Source organism: Mustela nigripes, chromosome 13, assembly GCF_022355385.1.
Source record: "Mustela nigripes isolate SB6536 chromosome 13, MUSNIG.SB6536, whole genome shotgun sequence".
Classification (NCBI taxonomy): domain Eukaryota; kingdom Metazoa; phylum Chordata; class Mammalia; order Carnivora; family Mustelidae; genus Mustela; species Mustela nigripes.
The window spans coordinates 136,359,403-136,376,635 of record NC_081569.1 but is presented as its reverse complement, the minus strand read 5'-3'; the positions used below and the strand labels follow the sequence as shown (position 1 = coordinate 136,376,635).

At 47.9% G+C, this 17,233-nt stretch overlaps 1 protein-coding gene and 1 non-coding gene across 2 annotated transcripts; one reads left to right on the top strand and one right to left on the bottom strand.

Annotated features, from left to right (window-relative positions):
* Positions 1-2,519: 2,519 nt before the first annotated feature.
* Positions 2,520-12,443, bottom strand: GLRX5 (glutaredoxin 5). Its single transcript, XM_059373908.1, has 2 exons — positions 12,121-12,443; positions 2,520-3,165 (listed from the first exon to the last, which is right to left on the bottom strand). Exons 1-2 carry the CDS (start codon positions 12,413-12,415, stop codon positions 2,987-2,989), a joined length of 474 nt encoding a protein of 157 aa, XP_059229891.1. The 5' UTR covers positions 12,416-12,443; the 3' UTR covers positions 2,520-2,986.
* Positions 12,444-13,696: 1,253 nt separating this feature from the next.
* LOC132000531 (small Cajal body-specific RNA 13) lies at positions 13,697-13,970 on the top strand. The gene has a single exon (XR_009399380.1). It is a non-coding gene; the product is annotated as a small Cajal body-specific RNA 13 (non-coding RNA).
* Positions 13,971-17,233: the final 3,263 nt, after the last annotated feature.

Sequence of the window (17,233 nt, the reverse complement as noted above, 5' to 3'; positions counted from 1 at the left end):
AAGGCTTTGTTTCTTAAATTCTACATAGTAAGATCACACATAGACGAACACGTCTATTTCACTTGGCATTATGCTATCTAGATTCATCCCTGTTGTTGTACGTGGCAAGATTTCGCTCTTTTTTTTTATGGCAGTAATACTCTATTGTGCATATACACATCTTTATCCACTCATCTCTCAATGGGCACTTAGGGTGCTTCCATTGTTGACTTTCGGAAATAATGCTGCCGTAAACACGGAGGTACATATACTCTTTCAAATTAGTGTTTTTGTGTACTTTGCGTAAATACCCAGTGGTCTGATTATCATAGGGTAGTTCTATCTTTAACTAGAGGCACCTCCATACTGTTTTCCACAGTGGTTGCACCCGTTTGCACTCCCACCAACAGTGCAAGAGGGCTCCTTTCTTTACGCATCCTCTCCAACATTTGTTCTTTCTTGAGCTGTTGATGTTAGCCAGAATTCCGACTGGTGGAAAGTCATGGGTCATCATAGCTTTGATCTGCATCTCCCTGATGTTGAGTGACGTTGAGCATCTTCTCTGCTGGCCATCAGGATGTCTTCTTTGGAAACATGTCTGTTCATGTCTTCTGCCCATTTTTTAATTGGATTATTTGTGGAATTGTAGCAATTCTCTACGTATTTTGAATACTAACCCTTTATCAGACATGTCATTTGCAAATACCTTCTCCTCCCATTCAGCAGGCTGCCTTTTAGCTTCGTTGATGGTTTTCTTTGCTGTGGGAATCTGATGTAGTCCCAACAGTTTATTTTTGCTTTTATTTCCCTTGCTTCAAGAGACACACCTAGAAAGATATTGCTAAGGCCAGTGTCAGAGAAATTATTGCCTGTGCTCACGACTAGGATTTTTATGGTTTCAGGTCTATTTAGAGCCTTAATCCATTTTGAGTTTATTTTTGTATGTGATGACAGGAAGCAGTCCAATTTCATTCTTCTGCATGTAGCTGTCCAGTATTCCCAACACCATTTGTTGAAGAGAATTTTTCCCATTGCACATTCTTAACTGCTTTCTTGTATATTAATTGACCATATGATTGTGAGTTTCTCGGTTTCCTATTCTGTTCCATTGATCTCTGTCTATTTTTATTCCAGTGGCATACTGTCATTGCCTACAGCTTTGTAATATAACTTGAAATCTGCAATTGTGATATCTCCAGTTTTTGTTTTTTTGTTTTTTTTTTCTTTTTCAAGATCGCTTTGGTTAGTTGGGGTCTTCGTGGTTCCATACAGATTTAGGACTATTTGTTCTAAATCTGTGGAAATTGCTACTGGTACTTTGATAGGGATTGCATTAAATTTATAGGTTGCTTTGGGTAGCATGGGCATGTTAACAGTATTTGTTTTTGTCTTTCCATTTCTTTGTGAGGTCTTCAATTTCTTTCATCAAAATCTCAGAGTTTTCAGAGTACGTATCTTTCACCTACCTGCTTAAGTGTTACTCCTAGGTACTTTATTTTTGGTGCAAGTATAAATGGGACTGGTTTTTTTTCCTTTTTCTTTTTTTTTTTTTATTTGACAGAGAGATCACCAGCAGGCAGAAGAGGTAGGCAGAGAGAGGGGGAAGCAGACTCCCTGCTGAGCACAGAGTCTGATGCGGGGCTCGATCCCAGGACCCTGAGATCATGACCCGAGCCGAAGGCAGTGGCTTAATCCACTGAGCCAGCCAGGTGCCTGTTTTCTTAACTTCTCTTTCTGCTGCTTCATTATTGCAACAGATTTTGTATCCTGAGACCTTACTGAATTCCTTTATCAGTTCTAGAAGTCTTTTGGTGGTCTTTAGGGTTTTCTCTACACAGTATCATACACTATTTCTTAAGAGAGAAAATGCTGTGTGGATTCCTCTTTGGAGGCCTGCCAGTGACTTCTCCCCAGCTGACGGCAGTGTGGCTTGCCAAGCACCAGCCCTCTAAAGTGGGTGAGCAGGGTTACCTCCCCTAGCCGCAGCCACCTCACTTCTGGGCACGACACCCAGGCCTCCAACTGCACCGTCAACAGCACTCAGTGTTGACAACACTTACCTCCCCTCGAGAAATGAGACCATAGTCTGATGGCAATTTCTATGTCAAATTTAATGGAAGAGTGTAAGAATCACTCTTGATTTCTAGAAAGAGAAGGTCAAAGGCATTAAACATCCTTAGTTGCTGCAGACTGAAGGTCTGTGTGCCCTCAACATTCCTGTGCTGACACCTAACCCCCAGAGTGGTAGTTTGGGGGGTCTTTGGGAGTAAGCAGATGAGGGCGGATGGGAATGGGATCTGCGCCCTTCTAAGAGGAGCCCAGAGAGCTTCCTCGCGAGGACACAGGGAGAAGAGGAGCCTACGAACCAGAGACCTAATCTGCTGGAGCCTTGAGCTTGGACTTCCGACGTCCAGAACTTGAAGAAGTAAACACATGTTGTTTACAAGCCAGCCAGTCCGTGGTATTCTGTCACAGCAGCCGGAGGAGACTGAGGGACCGACTTACCACCACTCAGAATTAACAACTCGCACACAGTATCCCTCAGTTGACAGTTTATTTTTAAAAAACAGCACCCCAGCTCCCACATCTTCTTCCTTGGCCATCATTTTTCTTAACAGAAGAAGCTACGAAAAATTGGGGGGTGGGTATTATCTTTGCCGACTGACACATTTGCAGAGGATTCATGAATAATGATGATTTTAAAAACTCCTGGTTTTACTTCTGAATCACGCAAAGAGCAGATGACAATATGAGAACAGATTTTGCTGACAACAATATCATAATACAACAGTGAATTATTATAGTGCAGTGGTTATAATTATGTTCACAATCGAATATTTGCAGCCCAAACCCCAGACACAACAAAACCCCCCGACTGCTGACAAGCATGGGGACCCGTGCAAGCAGCGGCCATCCAGAGAGTGAACAGCAGACTCAGTAAGGCTTTGCTGGCAGCGGCTCTCAGCGCCCACAGCCCCCTGCCGCACTGGGAGGCCCCGGGCCGCCCTCACTTTGAGTCTTGGTCTTTCTTTTCATCCAAAAGGGCTGAGCGGATCCCCAGCTTTTTCAGTTCCTCCACCAGGTCCCCATTTTGGTGCATCTGCAGGAGGATGTCACAGCCGCCCACGAACTCGCCGTCCAGGTACACCTGCGGGATGGTGGGCCAGTTGGAGTAGTCCTTAATGCCTGCAGGGAAGAACACTCAGGCGTCACTTAGGTGCTCGGAGCTGAACTGTGCATGGGGCAATCCGTTTCCTCCCGGGGTCCCCCACCGCGTCCCCTCCCATCCTCGGGGAACCATATGTCGGCCACGGAGTGGGAGCTTTAGTGAAAACTGGATCGCTATGTAAACCCTACCGTTTCCGATCACCAACTGTGAGGTCGCCCCAAGTCACTCAACTGTCCGCCTGTTTCCACCCCCACCTCGCACCGTTCTCCTGGCATCGGGGAGGTGAGGCTCTCCCCGGACAGAGGACAGACAGTGAACAGGGACCGAGGGCAGAGAACCCGACCGGTGGATGCCCTGGTCCCCCTTCCTCGGCAGTCAGGGATTCCGTGCAACAAAACTTCAGCGCTATGACTTCCTTTCCAAATAGACCGTCTAATGTGGGTCCATCCCGGGAAGTCTGCCAAGCAAGGCAGGCCTCACTCAGGCTTCTTGTGCCCGTCTGGGTTGGGGAACCAAGATGCTGCATCACTGGGTTTTATTTTTAATAATATTTTTATTTTTAATAATCCTTTTGCCCAAAGAACAATCTCTTTCCTAGGGCAGCCTGCAGCCTTCACCCTCTTCAACCCCTCGGACGGGCTCTCCGTGGGGCAGGCTGATGGGGCTCGGCCCAGAATTCACAGTCACTGAGTCAAAGCAAGGAAAGGCCCAAAGCCCCGCTAATGCCCATGTCCTGGGCCACGGGGTGAGAGAGACCCCTCCCTGTCCTCAAGGACAACAACCTCAAGAACCGTGCGAACAGTTGTGAGGACACACAGAGATGTGGCACCTCCTAGAACCCCCAACCGGGCGACCACTCTGTTCAGTTCCAAACCATAAGGCTGATGGTCTTAAGAAGACAGGAGGAAGTAAAATGTGGTTTCAGGCTTAAGACAAAAGATTACTCTTTCTTCGTGTTCTTCTACCTCCTTCCTACAGATGAGATACGCTTTTAAAAATCCATCCATCCATAAAACACCTGTGTTGGTGCTATAAAGAGAGGCTGAGCAAAAGCATGGCGTAGGAGAATTAACCGCTATAGACCACAGTTGCTATTTTTATACTTCTATAGATAGGAAGGTATTTTTAAAAGGGCAAAATGAGCAGACAAAATAAAACAGAAAAGTCAAAAGATTCTTCAAACAAAATACAACACTATGCATATTAAAAATCATTCAATTGGTGGGTTTTGTGTAAATAAACTAAAAATACCAAAACTGGTCTTTGATATCCTATCACTTATGATCACTGGTTTTCCAAATAAAATCAGCCATTTGACTCATATCACAAGTCCTAAGATAATAATGTTTTCTTCTCTTTTAAAAGTCACTACCTTCTTAAAAGAAATAGTGACTTTCTAAACAGAGCACCAGAGAAGGCCCCCCACAGAGGGCTTTATCTTTCTCCTCCAGACTTCCTCTACCGAGAAAGGGTTACAATATCATAGGGCCCAAAAAACGTACTGCTTTTTTAACTTTTTTTTTTTTTGAGGTGTAATTGACATATGACATCGTAACATTTTAGGTCTACAACATGACGACTTGATATCTGTATATATTACAAACTGATCAGCACAGTAAATCTCGTTACCATCCGTGACCATAGGCAGTTACAAAGATCTCCTCCTGTGATGAGAACTTTTGAGATCTAGTTTCTCAAAAACTTTCAAATGTGCAATACAGTATTAGTAACTACAGTCATCATGCTGTACACTACACCCCCAGAAAAGGATACTTCTAAGCCACTTTGGATGTCTTTAAAAATAAATAAATAAATCAGCTAGAGGTACGGGGGTTACTAAAAAAGGGAAAATTCCATTAACCATTAGAATGCCCTTATAGGGGTGCCTGGGTGGCTCAGTGGTTAAGCCACTGCCTTTGGCTCAGGTCATGATCTCAGGGTCCTGGGATCGAGTCCCGCATCGGGCTCTCTGCTCAGCAGGGAGCCTGCTTCCTCCTCTCTCTCTCTCTGCCTGCCTCTCTGCCTACTTGTGATTTCTCTCTGTCAAAAAAATAAAAAAAATCTTAAAAAAAAAAAAAAAAAAAAAAAAAGAATGCCCTTATAGTACCAAATACCTAGATTTACTAGGATTTCTCAATGAATTCAAGTTTTTATCTTGAATTCTGATATTTGGTGCAACACAGATGACTCAGCATAGAAGTCATAATTCTTGGAAACTTTCTTAAATATCTTCTATATTGTGTGCATAAACCCTTTATGTGCATGATTTTCTATCTGGATCTTTTCCAATTGGTAATATGTTGTGTTAAGCCTTCCAAGACAACGAATATGATTCTTTCAGTGACTGCTTAAAGGAAACACAGCAAATTTATGAGACACACCAAAAATGAAAATAAATTTGCCATCTGAGGTTCACTCCAACCACATACATCCAATCCTAAAAAGTCGTTTTTTAAAATCTCTGCAAAGTTGAATACTTTGCTCTCATCAATCATGTTTACAGTCCCACACTCACTCAAAGCTTTAGGCTTGTCTCATTCATTTAGGCAGCACATCACTACAGATCACATGTCCAGACTAGAGGGAAGAGGACACGTCACCGGAATCAACGGTCACCATTAAAACTACCAAACAAGTAGGCTTTCCAATCAACCTGAACATGGGACACAACACAGCCATGTGCGAGGGAGACAGACACCTTCCAGATCCTAGGGCCATGCTCTCTTGCCTAATAATTTGTATTTCAAGAACTCAGGAGAACCTGGCCTCAGAGCCCACGATGGCATGTGACAGTGGCTAAGGTGCCAACTAGCAGATAGTTTATCAAATTAAACTTCCCTGCTTCTTTGGTTTTATTTTTATTTTTATATTTTTAAATTTATTTATTTGACAGGCAGAGATCACAAGCAGGCAGAGGGCCAGGCAGAGAGAGAGGGAGAAGCAGGCTCCCCGCTGAGCAGAGAGCCTGATGTGGGGCTCGATCCCAGGACCTTGAGACCATGACCTGAGCCGGAGGCAGAGGCTTTAAACCACTGAGCCACCCCAGTGCCCCTGCTTCTTTGGTTTTAGGGGAACAAGCGTTATAGGCAGCTGATATCAAGGCAAAGAGCTCTGGCATCTTGAAAATATACTATTTTCTATTTTTAAAGGTCTGATTACAGGTTTGAATATTTAAAGAAATATTCAAGTGATTCCTATAGCACAAAGCAAGTAACTTCCAAGAATAAAAGACCACTGTTCCTAAGTTGAAAATGAAAAATGAATCCCATCAATTCATATGTAATCGTTTAAACATGGCTAACTTCTCTTGCTTTTTCATTTTCAAGAACTGTAACATACAATGACAGCTCTTCCAAATTTCACTCCAAATAACTCAGAATCAGAGAGAGAAACTCTGAAAAATTAGGAAATCGTATCCAAGAATGGATTTTAATGGTAATCATATTTTACAGATAACAAGTGACGATTCAATTTGGGACAAAAAATATTGACTGCAAAGTTATATAACGGGGTGACACTAGAAATTGGGAGTAAGGAAGGAGGCGGTCTTATAAAATCAGTTCTACAGGCACCTACTGCCCCACTAAAAAAATGAATATTCCGGAGGATCCAACCAGAGTGCAGGGAAAAATACGGGTATTAGAAAGTTCCCTTCCAGAGCTTTCAAAAGGGATTTTTCAAAATGCATCATGTTTCAGAATATTAGACTCCGTTCCCAGTTTGGACAACAAAGGACAGGAGCACCACAATTATGGTTCTCCTTTTTCCCTGGAAGATTTTCACCCGAGGAGCAGCTCGGGAACCTGATGCAGATCAACTCTGCCTCGGGCACGTCACAGGGCCTCCCCTGGCTTCCTAGAGAGAATGACAGCACCACAGGAGATTATCTGAGCTAAGAGTAAGGGAGAGGCAGACCCGCCAGGGGCCAGTGCCAGAGAGAACAGAGTCAGCGGGCTGTGGCCTGCCAGCCTGTAAATGAATGCAGTGTCAGATCAATCTGCTACTCTCTTCGCCTCAGTTTCCCTGCCTGTGAAGTGGGAATAACTACTTCCGGATTTACCGCGAAGATGAGATGAGGTCTAACTGGTGATGGGGTTAAACTCCCCCAATTCCAGGTACCAGCGCAGATTCTGTCCACCGTGATGTCCCGTACGCCATCCTTCCGTCCCGCTCCTCTGAGAAATACACACAATGGGGACGAAGGCAGAAACAAATACCAATCCTGCAGCCAGGCGGCACGAGAACACCCCTGTGCTGAGCTAAGGGTTACTGAATTTCATACTCTCTAAGAATTTTACACACATAGCCTCACTTAACCTTTGCAAAAATCCGACAGGGACTGCATAATTTTCTCTGTTTTACAGATGAAGAAACCAAGGCTCAGGGAGGTTATCTGACCAAAGTCACGGCGCTGGCAAGTGGTGGAGCCTGGATTTCCGTCCAGGTTTCTACGAGTCCGAAGGCCGGGTTCTAGACCAACAGAGATGGCCTCTGGCCTGTGGCTGCAAGTCACCCTTGCCCACGAACCACACTCACACTGCACGTGTATCCAGGACACGGGGGACCGTCTCACACCTTTAACACAAACAGCATTGTACCATAGTTACTTTTTTTGCAATTTACCTCATGACTAAACACTGCATTCTCTGGGACACAGTCACATGGAGAACATCTAGATCCAGCTTGTTTTAGCCACAGTTTCGTTTCCCAGCATGCGGCTTTACACCTCAGTTTGTTTATCCAGTCTGCTAAGAGACCAAGACCCCTTCTTGCTAATTTTTCTTTATTCCAAGCAACATGTCAATGAATATCCTTTTATCTGTCTTCTAACTCAAACGCAGGGGCTTCCTCTCTGGAGAAAAGGGTGGCAAACTATGGCGTTTGGGCCGTCTGTGGTCCACTTCCTATTTTTTTAAATAAAGTTTTATTGGGACTCGGCCACACCCACCTGTCAGGTACTGTTACAACCGCTTTCACGCCACCGTAGCAGAGCAGAATCCGTGCCATGGAGACTGTGCGGTCCACACAGACTGAAGTATTTCCTCTCTGGCCCTTTACAAAGGAAGTCTGTCAACCCCCACTCCAGACTGTGTGCCCAGGAGTGAAGCAGCTGGGTCTTCAGCCATGTTCACCTTCAACTTGACCCGGTACTGACAGTGACTCCTCTGATGTGCTGGTTCCTTTTTATACTCTCATTTGTGGTGTATGACACATCTGCCACACGAGCCCAGAAACACCACTTGTTAATGTGACTTCTAACATTTGCCAGTGTCACAGATTTGTTTCTGTTGCTTAAACTCCCTGATGCTCAGCATAGTTTCAAATACTTAAATAGTCGACAATAGGATAATGGCTATTCACTCTACAGATGATGTGAACAGGCAGAAATTTCACAGTGTTTATGTTTTTAAGAGCATGGGACAGAGTTTAAAAGAGGTATATATAAAAGAAGGATTTACTTATTCATTAAAACATTCACTGAGGGGCATCTGCATGACTCAGTTAAGCGTCCCACTGGTTAAGTGTCTGACTCTTGGTTTCAGCTCAGGTCAACATCTTGGGGTCCTGGGATCAAGCCCTGCATCAGACTCTGCGCTGGGCAAGGAACCTGCTTAGGATTCTCTTTCCTTCTGCCCCTCCCCCTACTCATGCACATGCGCACGAGTGCTCCCTCTCTCTCAACATAAATAAATAAAAGCTTTTTTTTTTTTAATAAATTAAAGCTTTAAAAAAGGAATCACTGAAAGCTTGCTCTGCATAAGCAATATACAGGGTCCTCAGGCAGTGGCATAAGACAAGTTCCCTCCTTTCGTGAGGGCAAAATACTATGCCCAGACATGCCTGATCTCAAATGCAGTTTTAAAAAATAAAAGATTAGAAACTAGATCCAAATGTTAATAATGGTGGATATAGATTACAGGTAATTTCCCTTTATTGCCTTCAGCGTTTCCAAGTTTCTTCAATGAGCATGTCAGGTTTACAACAGGAAATGAAAGAGATTCTTTGTTAGACCAGGATTAGGGTATGCTGACACCTGTCCACGGGACCCGGTCCTTCTGTGGCCACCTTCTGTGTTCTTCCAGGTCAGCTGGAGAAAGAAAAGACCTGAGGAAGACCTCACACTCATCTCTGCTCCCTGGGTCACCGGCCAAGCTGTCTCCGCATCACACTTCAGGGACCCGGCCCCCAGAGCAGGAAGACAGCTTCTGCGGGTGTCCCCTGGGCTCTGGGCCCTTTGTAAAGCTCTGGCACAAGAGAAAAGGCAAGGCAGTTTTGCAGGAGCCCCTCTAGTTACAAGCAGTGACCTTGGCTCTGGGAAAGGTGCACAGATGTATCTGTGGCTAGCAAAAGCAAGCATCAGACAGCCTGTCAGCTTCTCTCTGTAAAACTCAAGGGTGCAGGGAGCAAAGAGATGAAGAGTGTTTGTGTTTTTAGCGAGTCTTACCCTGACTAAACTCATCCACACCGCGGGAACGAGCTCACATCACCCTGCCCCAGTCTGAGGGTCAGTACTGGCATGCATGCTTATTGTTCCAAGCCACAAAAGAGGTGTGTGTTAATGTCCAATATATACGCAACACATTTATTGACCAAGATAATAATCTGGTATGAAACAAACTAGGAATAAAAATGATGAAACTCAACGCTCAAAAAATTTAAGGGCTAAATTTTTGTTGCTGTTGCTTGAACACCGGCATGTGAGCCTGAAATACGAGATGGGAACCTCAGCGCTACGTGTAAACCTGCTTACTTCTGCTCCTACTTTCTTCCTATACTCCAGGACACCCCATCTCCAGTTAGGTGAAACAGGAAACACAGGGCACCTGGGTGGCTCCGTCGGTTGACCAACTGCTCAGGTAGCGATCTCAGGGATCAAGCCCTGAGTGTGGCTGCTCACTCAGATGGGGGGGGGGGGTCTACTTGAGAATTCTCTCTCCCCCTCTCTCTCTGCCCCCTCCTCACTGCACATGCACGCTCCTGCACGCGCTCTCTCTCTCTCTCTCTCTCTCTCATAAATAAATAAATAAATCTTTAAAAAGACTGGTGTTATGAGTTGAATTGTGTCCCCCGAAAAACCGTTCCAGTTCTAATTTCCCCTGTCCCTCCCCTCTGCGCTCCCTCTCTTAAATAAATAAATAAATAAATTTACAAAAGATAAAAATAAACAGAATAGAAACCACAAACCAAAGACCCTCAAAACCTTATACTAAGCAAGCTATCAATGACATGACTTTTTATTAACAGCCCTCCTAGCCTGCCCCGTGGCAAGGTCCCTGCTGAAAGACTGCAGAGTAGTTTCTCCTCTCTTATCTTTGAAGCAGAGCAGCCACCGCTGGGTGAAGACTGCGGCCATCCCCCACCCCCCCCACCTTGTACGAAAAACACAGCCCAAGGCCTGGGCGCCAGTGCCCCAAGCAGCGAGCAGCCAGTGACACTCTAGCAGGCAAACTAACAAGGACCACGAGGCTCCTACAGGGTAACATCACACAGAGCGGGTCACGGTAACCTGCCTTCCGTCCTCCTAGTTTCCACCCATCCAAACCGAGAGTTTTCCAGGAATTAATCTGCGGAAAATATACTTCCTCTGTGAACCATTAAGTCCCAATGATAAAATACCTCCTGCTGAGTGGGTCCCTTCTGTGTTCCGGATAAAATGATGGGCACTTTCTAAAAAGATTTACTTTCTCTCTCCCTCCCTCTCTCTCCCTTCCTCATCAAACCTTTGTCAAGTTTGGTTTCATTATCGTCCCATTACCGAAAAAAATGCAGTAATGGGACCTGCTTAGGGTTGCCCGGCTGACTGGCTGCGGCGGGATTCCAAGCCCCAAGTCTGACCTCCACACCAGCCTGTCTGGTCAAGGAGGGAGGACTAGGACTGATCGTTTCAACTGCAGAATAACAGTCCTAAGTACATAATAACAAACTCTAGAATTCTGCGTGTAGAATAACAGGGAACCTGGTACCCGGTAAAACTGTTTTCAGAACTCTGTAACTAAAGAACAGCAGGGCTCAGAGAGATGCCAGGACCCCTACTGGAGGTCTCTAACTGGAATGCAGGATACTAAGCCACCCTCCAGGAAGCGCAGGCACCGCCTCCCCATTTCTCCACCAACTCTGACCACGGGCCCTGGCCAAGGAGATCTATGTCCTCCACTGGCCCGTCCTCCTCCCCCACTGAGATACTTACAAGGCTCCTGGCAGGGTGTTCCGCAGAAAAGGTTCTATTAGCTGTCAGGGACCTGTTGCCATCTGGCCACACACCCTGATTGGCCCCAGGTTCCCTGAGATCCACGCTGGAGTTAGCTGGGGCCCAAGGGTCATTCCTCATCCCTCTCCGCACAGGCCTCTCTCTCCAAGCCCTAGACCCCCACAAATCCCTCCCTGGCCTCAAGGATCTAAAAATAAAGTCCATGCCTTTTCCTTCCACGCCAAGTGATCCCAACGAAGACGAGTCCAAAAGCTGTGTCTACCCGCTCCTTGTAGCAACACAGGATAGCTCCTGGCACCCGCGGCCCTGAGGCACCAGGCTAGCCTCTGACCCCACCGCCTCTGACAAGGGCAGCTCCGGCCCTGCCTCTACCATCAACAGCACCAAGAGACAGGCCGACTCACTCAACGTGTCCCCCAAAGTGCCTGCCTTCTAGTGGTTCTTACAGGATCCCTCCAGGCCCCGCTTTCCCCACCACTCTCCTCGGACCGAGCCTGAGCGATCGGGCCCCCAAAGGCCTCTCTCGGCTCCGCGTGGGGACCGCGGAACCGCTAGAACTTCCCCAGTGTCCACGCTGACAAGAGTACCAGATGCCCGGATCCTCAAGACCCACTTCAAGTCAACGATGCCCCTACCCGACCCCGGACACGGCGCAGGAGCCGGTGCCCCGACCCCCCTCGAACCCCCAGACTGAGCCCGCGCCGCCCAGCCCCGCCCCGCCGAGCGGCCTCGGCCCGTCGCCCCCCACCGGGTGGACCCTGACCTTGCCGGAGCTGGGGGTCGTCCAGCACGTTGTAGGCCGCGTAGTCGCGGACGCCGTGCAGCCGGAGGATCTGCACCACCGCGTTGCTGAAGCCGCACTGGGGCTGCTCCGGGGTCCCCTTGAGGAAGACCACCACCTTGTCCTTCTTCACCAGCGCGTCCAGTTGCTCCGCCGAGCCGCTCCCGCCGCCGCCCGAGCCCGCCGCCCGCACGCCAGGGCCCCGCAGGCCGCCGCCGCCCGCGCCGCGCCCCGAGCGGAGCAGAGCCGCCGCCACCCGGCCCAGGGACCCACTCATCCCCACACGCTAGCCGGAGCCCTCGACGGCCCGGGCCCTCGGCTCGCCCCCCCCCCCCCCCCCCTCCCCCCGGCCCGCGGCAGCCCGGCCCGCCCCCCGGAGGATCTCATTGGGCCGGCTCCGAGCTGCTCCACATGATTGGAAAATACTAGCCCGCACTTTACTCGATTCTACCAATCATGTGGCTCGGCCGGCCCCCGACAGATTGGAGGCCGTCCTTAACTCAGAGCCGCACCCTACGGCCTTCCTATTGGTCGCTGCCTGTCGCTTTGTCAGTTGATTGGAGAGAGTGAATGTCCATCAGCGTCACGCTCCGAGGCAAGGAGAGGCGAAACCAGGGGGAAGACGACTTCCTCCGACGGTAGATGGGCCTGCTGGGATACTCCCGGATGACTAGGGAAGGCAGTGGGCGGGTTTCGGCGTTCCGGGGAACGCCGGGAAGGGGTCACATCCAGGCGGTGATTCCGGTTCCGGTGTAGGCGGTAGTTGAGTTGCCGTGGCAACGCGGTAGCCGGGCGGCTGGTTCCAGCGTCTGGGATGGCGACGGGGCTGGAGCCGGTCCGGTCCGCCTTTCCCAGCCTAGGTGAGCGATCCCGGTGCCTCCGTAAGGCCGTGGCCGAAAGCGGCCGTTCGTGGTGGGGACGGGCCGGGGCCAGGTTCTCGCGGCCGCGACTCCCGGGTCGAGGCGGGGGCGGCGTGTCCCGGCCGTCCGTCGTTCCCGCAGCCCGCGTGGCAGCAGAGGCCCACACCCGGCCCCAGGGCTCCCGTCTCCACCGCTCGGTTATTTCTCCAGAAGAACTATTACCTTGAAAGTGTGTGAGGTGCCCTCGTGTGCGTGATCCCCTCCGGGTCCCGTTCGGGTCCCCTTCGTGGGCTTTGCAGGTCGTGGGCTTTGCAGGCCTCTTAAGTCCTTGGAGCCTAAGGCCCAGGAAAGCTTTGTTGAACCGGGAGCTAAGAGGGAGTTGGTTCGCGGGACAGAGGTTTCCTGGGCTGCTGCTGCGCGCCGGGCACGGTGCCAGCGCGGGATGCCCAGACCCGGTAGTCAGCGGCGGGGACCGCGAAGCGGGTGCAGAAGAGGGCTCGCTGCTTCCTCGGTTCCCCGTTTACGCATGGCCCCTGGGCATGCCTTCATTCTCTGGCTTACTGATTTCCCTCCCAGGCACTGGAGTGAACTCACTGCCGCATCCTCACCGCGGACAGCGGTGGTTGGGACGAGGCACGTGTGCCTGCTGGTGGAATGAGGGGTTCCGGAAGCCCGGGACTCCGGCGAAACCCGTGCACCATCTGTGGTCTTGGAGCCGCGCAGGGTTGGTGGTACCCTGGGGCACACCAGACCTGCAGAGAAAGCATACTCCGGAGGAAGCTGAGGCATGACTGCTCAAGGGCCAGCGGTTCTATGTGCAATTTTCCTCGGATAGTCCTGGGTACTGTTGCCACGGTGATAATGACTCTGCCGTGTCGTTATCTATCCACCGACAGTAAGAGAAGCCTCGCAGTCGAGATATTGTTTAACAGACGGAGTGGTTTCTGTTGGACACTAAGTACTGCTACAAATTACTTAAATTAAAAAAAAAATTTTTTTTTAATTGTTGCTGAAGGTGACCTGCTTCTGTTTTGGAGGTTCTCAAATTTAAAACCAGAAAATGAGCCGGAGTGCTGTTAGCAAGTACTCTTGGAAATACTCATTCAGCATGAAAGTTGAACCTTAGTAACAGGGAATAAATTCAAGATGCTACTCAGAAGTGCTCCTCAGTGACTTGTTTATTTCAGCCACATTGATGTTGTGGATGTGTGATTGTTTTCTCATGGGGGACCCAAAATTAATCAGCCCCTTACAGAATGTTTTCTTTTTTTCTCCCCCAGATTCGTGGATTCCAGGTAAATCAGAGGAACAAGTGTCCTGAACAGGAATGTGTAGGAAGTGTGGGGGTGCTGAAGCCCAGGCCTAGTTGCAGAAGACCTGGCCTGGGGCACTCACGTTAGAGAAGAGATTACTTCCCAAATCACCTCACTTGTACTCAGGCTTATGTTGTAGTAAGTTTGGGTGTGTTTGTTTGGTTTTTTTAAATAAATGTTGATAATCCCGGAAAATCTCAAACAGTTTGTTTCCTGCTCTAAACTGATCTGTTTCTGTATTGAGTGGAATAGAGAGAAGAGCTCACAGACTTCCCGAAGGCAGAGTCGTGGGCCAGCGACAGGGAGTAAACTGTCCCTTCCCTGGTGTGTAACAGTGCCTTGGAAGCATAGTTGTCTTTCTTAGTCATCACACATTATTTATTCAATGGCAAACAGAGCTGCTGTTAAAGGTTACAAGTAAACCTGGAGCAGGAACAGTACAGAGCCTGTGTTCTTCAAACCTACAGTAAGTTGACTTCCCATGTGCCGTCTAGAGCCCAAGAACATGAGTGAAACCTTAGGATATGGGAAAGCATGTCTGTGCCCCTTCAGAAAGCTCAGTGGGCAGCGTTGATGGCAAGATCAAAGGCAGGAGGACAAATCAGGTAGCTAAACCAAAGACATGAAAACTGTAGACCTACATTTTAAGGGCTTTTTTTTGTTTTGTTTGTTTTGTTTTTAAAGATTTTATTTATTTATTTGACAGAGATCACAAGTAGGCAGAGAGGCAGGCTAAAAGAGAGGAGGAAGCAGGCTCCCCGCTGAACAGAGAGCCCAATATGGGGCTTGATCCCAGGACCCTGGGATCATGACCTGAGCCGAAGGCAAAGGCTTTAACCCACTGAGCCACCCAGGTGCCCCCTAAATTTTAAGTTTTTACTAAAGCATCCACAAATATAAAATACTATGTATGTTGAACACATTCCTTTCTGCCTTTAATCTCAAAGCCACCCTCGGAGTATTGGCATCAGACATGGTGATTGAAAGCACGTGGGTGGCATCCGACTCTTGATTTCCGCGGGGGTCCTGAGCTCAGGGTCATCAGACCAAGACCTCTGTCCCGCTCCACGGAAGTCTGCTGGAGATTCTCTCTCTGCCCCTCCCCCTGCTCATCACACTCTAAATAAATAAATAAAATCTTATAAATAAATAAAGACGTGGAAAAAAATGGTGTTCAAAATATTTCTCTCAAAGCATCAAACTCTTGTGTATAATTTGGCATTTCAGTTTTGAGGATTCTCTATAATTTTTATTGTAACTGAATCAGTATATTGCATACCTGAACCTAATATAACACTAAGTTAACTATGCCAGGATTAAAAGAGAAAAAAATTCTGTAATGGAAACATGATAAAAATAGACTTCTTAAGCAGTTGTCAGAGATCTGCACTTACACTCCCAAGTGTTTGGGTGTTTTGAACACATAAGTCAGTAATCTCTATCAGTTTGTGGGTCTCCCACCTGGACATTAGTGAGAAGGTGCGGGTGGGAAGAACACAGGAACTTTGCTGAATCCTGGGATTTGGGTCACAAAGTGTAATTAGACCGCAAACTCAATAACCATGCCGTGTATAAACATGCTGACTCAAGCATCCTAAAATGTTTTTCTCCCTGTGCTTATTTATAGATAATGTTTTACTATATTTGGAAGAATCTCTCTACCCACCCCTCCGAAGGCAAATTCACCATGAAACCTGTGGTTATTACAAATGTGAGCTCATTTCTTCTATATAACAGCCCTCAAAGAAGAGTCAAGGTTGTTGAGCCTAAGACGACCATTATTTGAACACCCAGCATTATTTGTGTCTGTACGCTGACCTCAGTATTACAGTCCCTGCTTCATTCCTGCAAAGAGGGTGTGTTTCTGTGCCTAGCACATGTGTTGCAGACATGGGTGGCCCAAGCCAGCGGGAGCATTCTAGAAGAGTCATTTTAACAGAGAAGTGGCTGCTTGGACTCCACAGGGGGTTGAACCACCCAACATTCCTGAGTTAAAATAGCATTTGAGACCCACAGTTCCACAGACATGAGCTGGAACCTGAACCCTTTCTCGGCGTGTTTGGCTATCATCCAGTAACTTTATAGCATCACCAGTCATGGAATTAGCTCGATTCCCCAGCTCCCCTAAGAATAGTGAAACGTGTGAGAAACCCAGGCAATGCCCAGCCTTTTGAGAGCATTTTTGCCAATCCCTTGTGCCAAGATAGAAATGCCTTTTGGGTGCTCACTCCCTCTATCTAACCAGACAGCTGGTTTTATAAATCCTGCTCTGGCCATGGGAGTGGCTTCAGTTGTGCTAATCTCTGACCCACGGCTGGGGGGCTCCGCCTAGAGACAGGAAGGCTGGCCTCATTAGGGCCCCCTTCCATTGGTCCAGCTCTCTTCGTCTGGGTGAAAAGAGAAACACGGTGTGCTGTGAATTGGGTTCGCTGAGTTTAGAACAGACCTTGGGAGATCCAGGAGGAAGCAGATTCTTTGAAGCAGCATTTCTGAGAAGCCTGGATGCCACAGCAGCCCCCGATTCTGTCCTGGGATTTGGACGGCAGATGTGTGAGGCCTGGGTTCTAGGGCTGACATCGCTTAGACTTAAAAGTTCCTTCTCTTGGAGATTTTCCACCCCTCCTATCTTTCCCTCCTGGGGTTTGGGAAAATTGTGTTTGTGACATCTGCAAAAGGTTTTGTCTATTCCAAGATGTCTTTCTATGAGGGCTGCAGGGTTTTAGGAAAGGTATTTGTACTCCATTCTGCTCCCAAACAGTTACCCCCCCCCCAGATAATACCATCTTTTTCTTGCATGTACGGCATAGCATGTATTCTTGTACATGAACTCCCTTGAACCCTTCATTTAACTCCAGTGGTTCCCAAATTATGTTCTCTCCAGCATTTGTTTATAACATCTTTTTTGGCAGACTAGAGCCCTTT

Excerpts from the sequence above, each read along its gene's own strand:
- GLRX5 (XM_059373908.1), bottom strand. The coding sequence starts at position 12,415 with ATGAGTGGGTCCCTGGGCCGGGTGGCGGCGGCTCTGCTCCGCTCGGGG. Across the intron at positions 3,166-12,120 it reads CGACCCCCAGCTCCGGCAAG|GCATTAAGGACTACTCCAAC; the intron begins GTCAGGGTCCAC and ends TCTTCCCTGCAG.